The sequence below is a fragment of the Mustela nigripes genome, chromosome 7 (assembly GCF_022355385.1).
Source record: "Mustela nigripes isolate SB6536 chromosome 7, MUSNIG.SB6536, whole genome shotgun sequence".
In the NCBI taxonomy this organism is placed as follows: domain Eukaryota; kingdom Metazoa; phylum Chordata; class Mammalia; order Carnivora; family Mustelidae; genus Mustela; species Mustela nigripes.
This window is the reverse complement of record NC_081563.1, coordinates 525030-535283: the sequence shown is the minus strand read 5'-3', so window position 1 is coordinate 535283 and position 10254 is coordinate 525030. Positions and strand designations below refer to the sequence as shown.

Sequence of the window (10254 nt, the reverse complement as noted above, 5' to 3'; positions counted from 1 at the left end):
CCGGGGACCCAGAGGCCGTGCCCGTGTCAGCAGTGGGGTCGTGGGAGGGGTGCTGGCGGAGCTGGGGCTTAGGCAAGCTTCCGGGTGGCTCCCTGAAGACGACACCGCATGGCTCCCGTCTCCTTGAGCAGTGGGTGTGGAGACCACTCAGCCTCCCTTCCAGAAGGACCGGTGCTGCCGCAGCGGCCTCCCTCTGTCCCTGCGGGCCGTGGGGCCCCTCAGCTGGGCAGTGCGCTCCGGGCTCAGAGTCTCCATTGAGGGCAAGCTGACATGTGCGTCTGGGGAGCTGCTGGGGTGTCCCCGATGGGGTGCGGGCTGCTCGGCTCGCACGGGCCTCCCTGCGGAGCTGCAGGAGCTGGACGAGCGTCCTCGTCCTGGGGCATCGAACCCCACACGTCTCAGGCGTGTGGTCGAGATCTGCTTCGTCACTAGCTTGCGGCACGAGGATTTTCCACAAATAGTCGAATCGCGGCGTTACGGCGATTCCTTCAGGGGCTGCCTTAGCTTCCTGGAGCCCATTCCTTTGTGTTTGTGGAAGGAAACCGGAAGGACCTACCTTACATGGTCCGGTGTGGTTATTTCTGAACAGAAAAGGTGTGAATTTAGTTTTTCCTCTATTAAGTTGGTTTTTCTATAGTTATAATAAATTGCGCATGTGTTTTGTGTGTGTGTGTGTGTGTAAACAGTACAGAAAGCTTCTGAAGTATGACATATAGATGGTTAAGTCACCGCGAATTTCTTGGCTGACAAAAGGTGTGAAAGGTGCTGAGTGATCCGGAACAGCGAGGCCTTTTTCCTCTGTTCTGCTGCCGCGTTCTCGGGCATGTTCAAGGTTTCACTTGTTTGTTCTGCAGGCTGTACGGGTCCCCGCTCAACATCGACTTGTTCCCTGCCCTCATGGTGGAAGACTTGGTCCCAGGCAGCCGGCTGGGGCCCACCCTCATGTGCCTGCTGAGCACGCAGTTCAAGCGCTTGAGAGACGGGGACAGGTAAACGCAGGTGCCTCGGGACCGGTGAGGCAGGTGCCAAAGGGAAGAGCCTCTGCTCTTAATGCACCTTTCTGGGGACTCGGGGAGGCAAGGAGCCGTTGCCGGAGCTCGGTGTGCGGGTGACTAGTGAGGGAGCGCCGCCAGCCTCACTGTGATCGCTCCCTGTGCAGACTTCTTCCACCGCGCCCGAGAATTACACAGCCTCGTCACGGCTGCTTTCGTGACCTTCCGCTTGAGACATTTCTGTTCTAGGAATAGAGAATTCACAGGGTTCAATGCTGTGGGAGTTTGGAGGAATCTGAACTTCTGGCAGGACCGCCAAGTTTCAGGTTTCATGGGTGTCGTTAGTGGAGCTTCACGTAGAGGAGGACACCGTCCCCCGTCCCAGGGAGCCCGTCGGCGCTGTGCGCCAGGCCGTGCATTCTAACCGTGGCCCATGCTGCCTTCTGAGCTGCCGACACACTGCCTGTTTTCGTCCAGATTTTTTGTTCTGTTTCTGAGTCAGAAAGCTGAGTCGAGTCCGAGTCCCTCCGTGAACCGTACCTGGTGGATGCCGGCGGGGTCTAGACGGTCCACAGAGCTGATGGGGAAATGTTTTCATTCACCTCCTGTGTGTGCTTTGTCTCCTTCTGGGGAAGCACAGGTTATGGTATGAAAACCCGGGGGTGTTCTCGCCGGCGCAGCTGACCCAGATCAAGCAGACGTCCCTGGCCAGGATCCTGTGTGACAACGCCGACAACATCACCCGCGTGCAGAGGGACGTGTTCCGTGTGGCGGAGTTCCCCCACGGCTACGGCAGCTGTGACGAGATCCCCAGGGTGGACTTGCGTGTGTGGCAGGACTGCTGTGAAGGTGCGTGTCCTGGGGCCTGCCGTGTGGCGGGGTGTGCGTCCCGGGGCCTGCCGCGTGTACTGGGGAACGTCGATGCCGCAGCTCCGCGGTGGCCGCTCGGGGACGCAGCAGAGCCCGGCTGGGATCGTGAGGAGACGCTCCTGACCCGGTGTGGTTTCTGTGAGAGCTCAGGACCGAGGGCCATGGGTAGGAGGCAGGAATAAGCGCGGTCCGTCCGGCTTCTGCTTCTTCCTTCACACCGAGCTGCGTCTCCCGGGAGGACTTAAGTGTTGGACGAGTATCATGGGCCCCTGTGGACGGCTCCAGACTCAGATGTCCGGAAGCGCAGCTCGCACCCGACTGTGGGCACCGCGCGTTCCGAAAGCCGTGACAACACGCATTGCTGGAGTGTCGTGGAAGGCCTGGAGGGGCGGCTGTCCACGTGCAGACCTGGGACGCGTGCGGCGGGGCCGCTGGGGCCATCCTCGCTCCGTGGCTCCCCTGCGTCCGCAGATCCCGCTGTCGCTCACCTGGATGCTCATTTCCCGACCTGAATGTGATTTGGGCTTTACTCAAACCGCAGTCAGACCCGGCAGGATGAAGCGAGGGGCGTCCAGAGCTGGCCGTGAGACCCTGCTCCTTGGCGGCCAGAGGCTGGGGACCCGCAGCGGCCCCCTGCGGCAGAGATGGCTCCTCCCGCCTCCACGCTTGGCCTCAAGCGGCCTCTGCCCCACCTCCTCTTCCCGGGGGAAACAGCTCTGGCCGTGGCTCTCTGTTGGCCGTCATGTCCGTGAGCGCGGGACTCTGGGTTGGTAGGTCAGCGCTGTCCTCTGCCTACGTCTGTGCGTGGTGGCCGTGCCGATCGGGCGCGGCGTCTGTCCGCCTGGCCATGCTCTGCGTGAATGTGGTACGTGTGTGCGTGTGGGTGCGCGGCACATTGTGCTACAGGACGGTTCGTGTGACCACTGGAGCGGAGTCGACTGCACGCCCCACATCCCGAAACTTTTACAGTCTCCCTGATACATCTAAGGGAAACTGGTTTTGGGGTGTTTTCTCACTTTCTTAGAATTATCCTTGCTGGTTTGCACAGCTCTGCTCGCATTTCCGAGGGCGGGGTATAGAGTTTGGTCCTTGTGCCTGCAGAGACCTGCTCTTCTCAAGCCCCCGGGAAAGGCCGGTTCTTTTCGAGATACAGAACTTCACGTCCCGATGGTGCCACCAGGCCCCCTGGCTGCTTAGACAGGGGGCAGAGCCGGGTTTTCTGTTGTTTTTGCTCAGAAAAGCCAGAGACCCTGGAGAGACGGAGACTCAGAGCCGGGTGGCATCATCGGGGCCGCGCTCCTGTCCGTGCCGCGGCGGGGGCCGTTCTGACTTCCCGCCGCTGGACGCGTTTCCTCCAGGTCCTGAGCCGCCAGGTTCAAGGATGCTTTGGAGGCTCTGTGTTCCGTCCTAGGTCAAGAGCCACGTCTCAGACACAGCAGAAAGGTCTGACAGGACCAGGTGTCGGTCGCTGTTTACTTCCCGTTCCATTTCCAAAACTCCCGGAGAGCAGCCCGAGCTCCCCGCGGGTCCCAGAGTGCATGCGGAGCTCCGGGCGTGAGGCTCGCGCGCGGGAGAGCCCAGAGAAGCGGCGCCCGGGTGGGCGGTTTCTCCTTGTTGTACCAAAGTTAGAAATCGCCCTTTGTGGGGATGGGTGGGGCACGTGCGCACACACACAGTTTTGAAATAATTGCATTTATTTTAAAATAGTACAAAGAATCCTTGTACTTCATCAGACTCACAGTTGTTAAAGTTTCGTCCGGTGTTACTGTTCCCTCTCACCCCGGGATACTGCCGTCTGCGTGTGAGCACACGTGTGTGGTATGCGTGCATCTGTGTGTCTGCGCGGACATGCACTGTGTGTGAAGGAACATGCCACTTGTTTCCTAAACCGGCCGAGGAAGTCGCAGGAGGCGTGCAGCTCCCCTGAGTGACTTGGGGGGGTTGGGACCGGGGGAGGGTGGACGCGCACTGAGCGCTTCCCGTGGGGGTCTCGTGCCGAGCCCCGTGGCATCCCACTTGCCGCAGCAGGGGGGCGCGTGGCCTGCGAGCCGGGAGCCCTGCTGGGGGGCGAGCGCTCCAGAGGCAGCGTTGCCCGGGGCCTCCTGGGTCCGGTGCATTCACACCGTGAACCTGCCTCAGGTCCAGGTCCGAGTGGGAAGCGCGTGTTTGGGCGCTGAATCAAATCGCAGAACGCTCGGCCATCTTGTGTCTGGGCCTTTGCCTCCGGCGGTGGTCGTGGACCCGCTAGGCCGGGGCAGGGGACAGCAGCCTGTCCTCTGTGTGCTTTCTCTCCGGGGGTTTCCACCGCCTCTCTGCACGCATCAGCGCCTGGGAAGGGCCATGTGTAGCCTCTGCCACCTTCCTGGCCAGGCCTGTCTGGGGGGATGGGGCGCGGCGTGAAGCCGGGTGTTTGTGGGATGGGGTGGTCGTGGGCAGGCGGGAGGGCCCTGGAGGAGGGACGAGGGGGCACGGGCGTGCGTACGGTGCCCTGAGAGCACAGTGCCTGGGCCGCGGGGGGCCGCGCTGCCGTGGTGGGAGCCAGCGCGGGGTTGACAGGACGGGGGTGTGGGGCGTCCATGCAGGAGGCGGCCGTCCGGGCTGTTGGTGGGGAGCCCAGGTGAGGCTGGGGGGCTGCTGGGCCGGGAGGATGCGGTGCCGAGGCCACGACTTGCCCGTGGAGGGAGGAAGCCTGCCACGAGGCTGCGGCTTGTGTCATCGACGTGCCGCGAAGGCCGGTGACGTTGCTCAGGATGTGCCCGGCATCTCCTGACCCAGGGCCGACCGCTCACAGCCCGCACACTCGTTTCAGACTGCAGGACCAGGGGACAGTTCAACGCCTTCTCACACCACTTCCGAGGCCGGCGATCGCTGGGGTTCAGCTACCAGGAGGACGAGCCCATTGGGGAATCGGGCCCCGGGGGGACACCGAGGTATGGCCATCCCTGAGGCAGGTCCCAGGCTCTGGGCGGGGGCGCCTGCGGCCACGTGTGACCTGCTGAGGTCTGTTGGCGTCTCCTCCTCCCTCGTGCAGCATCGGGAAACACAGAAAGCACCCAGGAAACGCCACAGCCCCCTCCCACGAGCACCCACAGATGCCAGGGACGAGCGACTTCAAGGACTTCGTTCAGGAAATGCAGAAGACCATCGCAGACCTCAGAGAGCAGGTAACTGTCCCTGCCCGTCCAGTCCCGCACCGCAGACAGCGTTCTTGCTCCCGAGGCCCTCCCGTGTGACGTCGGCTCCAGCTCCCCGACCGGGAGCCTCCTGTCTGGGAGGCTCTTCTCTTGTGGCCTGTCCCCGGCCCGGCCACATGGGGCTGCGCTCCGGTTCCCCCGTGGCCGGTGAGCGCTCACTGTGGGCTGTCCACAGGCACCATTGTGACAGCTGCGGGGTCCCTGGAGCCGCCGTAGAGATCATAGGCCAGGAGGGGCTGAGGGTTAGGGCCACGGAGAATTCAGACCTCGGTCCTGTTCCAGAGCCACTTCTCCCGGAGTGTTGCTCTAACCCTTGTCCCCAGGGCGGGGCCAGCAGGCATTCTGTGGTCTGGTCCCCCAGATGTGGGGGGCAGCAGCACTGAGGGTCTCCCCACTGGGCTCTTCTCCAAGGAGGAGCTCTGGTCTCGGCAGACGACCTGCAGGGGTGTGAGGGCAGAGAGACAGGAGGCCGGGTGGGGAGGAACGTGAGCGCCAGGCAGAGGGCGGGGCTTGTGGCTCCAGGAGAGAAGCCCCTCGACCCTCACCTACAGCCAGAGAGACGGCCAGGCTGTGGGGCACAAGGCCTTCTGGGGACTCCGCACTGGACAGGTGGGTGCTGTGGGTCTTAGAGACGGTCACTCCAGGCCGGCTGGCTGGACGGTGACCACGAGGTGTGCACAGCTGAGTGCCGTGCAGCGAGGAGGGGTCATTCTGCGGATGGGTCAGTGGGAGCAGAGGCGGGAAGGGGACGGGCGGCCCCGAGGTCAGCCAGCTGTCTGCCCCTCCGGCCCCTCCTTCTGAATCTGCGGGACCCGCGCTCCACGCCCACCGGTCCCGCCCTCTGCGCCCGCGGGCCCCGCCCCTGTGCCCACCGCTTCCCCCGCCGCACACCTGTGACCCCCTCCGTGGCTTCTCCCAGCTGCGGGACGGAATAATGCCGGTGTGATCCTCTCCGCTGCGTACCCTGCACGCCAGAGCAGGGCCGCTCGCTGGGCAGGGCCGCCGGGTGTTGAGAGAGGCGGACAGAAACTCTGCCCTGACTCCTGGCGGGGGTGGGGACGGCATTCGCAGGCGACTCTGACTCTGCAGGGCTAGGCCTGGTTCCCGCAGATGTGCTCCATCCTCGTCTCCTGGGGGATGCTGGCAAGGTCTGTCCCGCAGCTTCCGTCTTGAACTCCTGTCCGCAGCCGCCAAGGACAGCCCCCCACTGCCCCAGCCGCCCTGCTGAACCATGGCTGCTGCCCCACGCGGCCTCGGGGGTCCTCCTTCACGACTTGGAAGACGGCTCTGAGGTCGGGGGATGCCACGATCTGTGCTAATGAGGGCCGGAGTGCAGGAGGCGGCCCGCTTCGGAGCCCCAGCTGGGACCCGCCCGCACCCAGGCCAGGGCAGACGGCGCTCGGGCCCCGGGCCGCAGGGCGAGGTGGCCTGGACCAGGGAGGCCGTGTGGTCGCGCAGCCTGGAGGCTGCGCGGTGATCCGCCGCTGCCACACGGGGTAGATGGAGAGCGTTACCTGCCAGGAGCACGCGGGGTTTCTGCGTGTTGAATCCCATCTCCGCGCCCCAACCTTGATCAGAGAGACCTCCCCGGCAGGTGCTCCCTGCAGTGGCCGTGCCTGGTTGTGTCCATTCTCTGTGCGGGTCGCGAGCTTTGGTGCCTTCAGCGGAAACCCCGCTCTGGGACCGGTAGATGAGGTGGGAGTCTTGCGGGCTGCCGGGCCCTCCCGGCACAGCGAGAAGCACGTCCAGCCGCGCAGACGCTGTCCGCGTCGGCAGCCGCAGCAGGGGTACAGGAGGGTCACCCTGGGATGCCTGTGGCTCAGGATGGTGACCAGTCGGGGCTGTCCATGTCTGGGAGTCTCTGTGCAGGATGTTCCCGCATGGTCCCGTGGAGCCTCTCCCATCCCCTCCGTGATTCTCTTCTTTCCCCGGAGCTGCCGTACGCGGCAGCCCCTGCCCTTGATGCCCGACGTGGCAGGGCTCGCCCAGGGCTGTCCCGGAGGTCTCGGGACCAAAGCGTCCTCGCTGGGCAGGAGGCGCCGGCGTCGCAGAGCTCAGACCCCCCCCCCCCCCCCCAGCAAGCGGGACACGTGTTTGTTTTGCTGCAGATTAAGAGGCTGGAGTTGCGGCTCAGCTCCACGGACTGCGCAGATGCGGACGGGGGGCCTCACGCCAATGGCGCCAAATGGAGGCGGGACGCGTGCTCCGTCTGCGAGTGCCGGGTGCGTCTGGGGCTCTGCTGTGGGCAGCGGGGGCACAGGCTGCGCTCTGCGGTGGGGGACCTGCACATCCCCGGCCCAGGCTGCCTCAGGGTGTTTGCACCAGTGAGGCGGGTGGCCTCGGTCAGGTGGTTCTCGGTCCCCAGAGAAAGGGGATGGAGGTGCCGTGGTGGCCACATCGGCCATGGTGACCGGGCCCCAGCTTCAGGGAAGCGCGGGTGTTTGGTGACGCGGGGACCGGAAGGGGTGTCCGTTGTGGGTGTCCCTTCCTTGCCCCCTGGTGGACATCCCAGATGTGAATCTGGGGGCTGCACTGAGCCCGCATGGGGTCCTGAGCTCTCCGGGGCAGGTGGGCAGTGGGGGTGGGGCGGGAACCTTGGGAGGGAGTGCAGGGGTCTGCGGGGGCGTCGGCCGCAGTACAGACTGCACCCAGGAGCCCCGACTGGTCACGGGGGCGGCGGGCAGGGGGCGAGGCACAGGCCACGTGCCCCAGGAAGTGACAGGTCCTGGTGCCTCTCTCTCCCAGGACGGGCAGGTCACCTGTTTCGTGGAGGCTTGCCCACCTGCCGACTGTCCAGCGCCCGTGAGAGCCAGTGGGGCCTGCTGTCCGGTCTGCCCGAGAGACGGCACGGGGAGGAAGCCTTAGCTCGGCGAGGCCTTCGGGACCCTCCACGTGTCCTCGAGACCGACGGCCGGCACAGGGCGTGCGGACGGGAGGGACCCCCTCCGTCTCGGCGGAGCGCAGGAGCTCAGAGCAGAGCATTCACAGAGGAGAAACCACGGACACATGTCCTGACTTCACGTTAGATTCTCAGGTCTTTATTTAATGTTTTTGATGAAATATTGGTGCTACTATTAAATTGCACAGTTAAGTCATTTAGGCTCCTCAGTTCACTTCCCTGGATACCACCGTTTCTTCTCGACCAAAAGTGAGTCCCGCTTGGTTCTACGCCTGGAGCTTGCAGACGAGCCCCCGCCCCCACCCCCGCCACCAGCCCGGCCGCCAGGGCAGGTCATTGAGCCGCCAGAAGGATGAACACCGCTCTGGGAAGACCGGCGCGTGGCCGACGGACAGACTCGCAGGAGAGCTGGGGTGACGGTCTGGGCGGTGGGTGCCAGCATGTGGTCCTGGAATAGACGGCCCCGCTTGCCTGCGGCGTCCGGCGCTCGCCTGTGGGAGTGAGATGAAGCCACGAGCAGAAAGGCAGAAAGAGGCTGGTTTCCACTGGCACTCGTGTGACGCTGCCGGCGAGGGCCAGATGTGAACCCCGTTCCTGCCAAAGGCCGGCCCGCGGCACACGCTGGGCTCTGGTCCAGCCGAGCGCTGCGGACTTCTCCGCGCGGAGGATTCTACGTTCAGGTCGTGTGAGCGCCTTAAAGAAACAACACCGACCCCTTTACCTCATTTGTATTTTTGAGACGCACAACGTTGTGTGAGATTCTGCGCACGTTCCAGATGTCGGCGACGGCCGAAAAACCACTTCCCACTCCACAAAAGTTGTCTTAGAATTCCGAGAGAAGCAACCATCATACCTCATGGTGTCTCTCTGCACAGTTGACCAGCAGCCTCCTCCTTGTTCTAGACACGAGGTGATGCCTGTCCTGAGCAGCGTGCACAGACGCGGGCCCCCCCGCGATCCCCAAGGACGCAGGTGGTCCCAGGATGTGGTGGCCAGTTCGGGATGGGGCACCGTGGGCTGGCCGTCACCCCGGAGGCCTGGAGGCAGGTCTTCGGGGGTCGGGCACATGGTGGGCGGGTTCCGAGCCTGGTCTGGCCCGGCGCGGGCGTCCTTCCGGGAGCAGGAGATCCCGGGCACTGACCGGGCTGCCACGACCTCGGGGTGAGGCAACTGCTCCCGTCATGAGTGTCCCCAGTGGCTTTAAACACAGCCGACCTGACTCCCGGGCTTCGGGACGCCAGGTCGCAAATACCAGCTTGTGTCTCGCGGGGCGTGGGGCGTCTTTGGGGATATCAAGTCACCTTTGAGCCGTGTTGGCCGGCGGGAGAGCGGGTAACCGTGCGCCCAGTGTGGTGGTTGGGAAAGCTGCTCTGGCGTTGGGACGGGGCCGCGCCCATACCCGGGAGTCTGCCATCCCCCGGCGGCCACATGCCCTCGCCACAGACGCGCGCATGTGGTTCAGGATGTGCGGTAGGACCAGGCTCTTGGCGGGGCGGGTGGGGGCGGTCTGCGGCTCACAGTGAGGGTGTGTGACTGCGGTCGGAGCGGCGGCCCCTGGTTTCATAGCACACGGGGTGTCCGAGCGGCGGGCAGGGCCCCGAGGGACCCTCTGCGGCCACTGCGGGGGGATCACAGCCTCGCGAAGCGAATGTACATATTTATTTACTTTCCGACTGTAGCCGACAGCCGGGTGCCTTCTGTGTTCGTTGTAATCAGTTCATTACCAAAGAGACGTTTGCACTATGTACCGATGCTGTCAGTTCAAATAAACGGGCCACGTTTTCAAATGGGGTCTGGCGTTCTTCTTCCCGTCAAGCCTGCGTTGGGGCGACCGCTTGCTGGCTCCGAGTGGCCGACAGCAGGGGGGGAGGGGGCAGCTCCTGGAGAAAGCCAGACTGTTCCGGGCACTGTGTCGTGGGCACATGTGAGGCAGGAGAAGCAAGGAGAATGGACAAGAGGGTTAGCGTGGGCTCGGACCTGCCGCAGCCTGGAGGGTTAGCGTGGGCTCGGACCTGCCCCAGCCTGGGTGCTCTCACGGGGCTGCGGGGCTGGGTCCGGACGGGGGGCTGGGGTCTCAGCTGCCCCTGCCTCCGGGCACGTCGTGCTGTGGATGAGGACGTGTCCTTGTCAGAGGGACCGTGTCGCTGCAGTGGACACGTGCTGTGGCAGGGATGGGTCCCGTGATGGGAGGGTCCCCAAGGGACCATGCTGCGGGTTGCAGGGGACACCAGTGCCTGCCCTGGGCTCCAGGTACAGGGTAGGAGTGGACGCTGCTCCAAAGAGAACTGGAGGGAATTGG

At 64.3% G+C, this 10254-nt stretch overlaps 1 protein-coding gene across 2 annotated transcripts in view; it reads left to right on the top strand.

Moving 5' to 3' along the window:
• PXDN (peroxidasin) overlaps positions 1-9745 on the top strand; it is a 68247-nt gene extending 58502 nt beyond the window's left edge. For both annotated transcript variants that reach the window (XM_059405065.1, XM_059405066.1), the window contains 6 exons: positions 855-989; positions 1633-1841; positions 4672-4792; positions 4894-5026; positions 7165-7278; positions 7802-9745. In XM_059405065.1, the coding sequence (XP_059261048.1) occupies positions 855-989; positions 1633-1841; positions 4672-4792; positions 4894-5026; positions 7165-7278; positions 7802-7921 (832 nt within the window). In that variant the 3' untranslated portion in view covers positions 7922-9745. The remainder of the gene's footprint in view (positions 1-854; positions 990-1632; positions 1842-4671; positions 4793-4893; positions 5027-7164; positions 7279-7801) is intronic.
• The last annotated feature ends 509 nt before the right edge of the window (positions 9746-10254 follow it).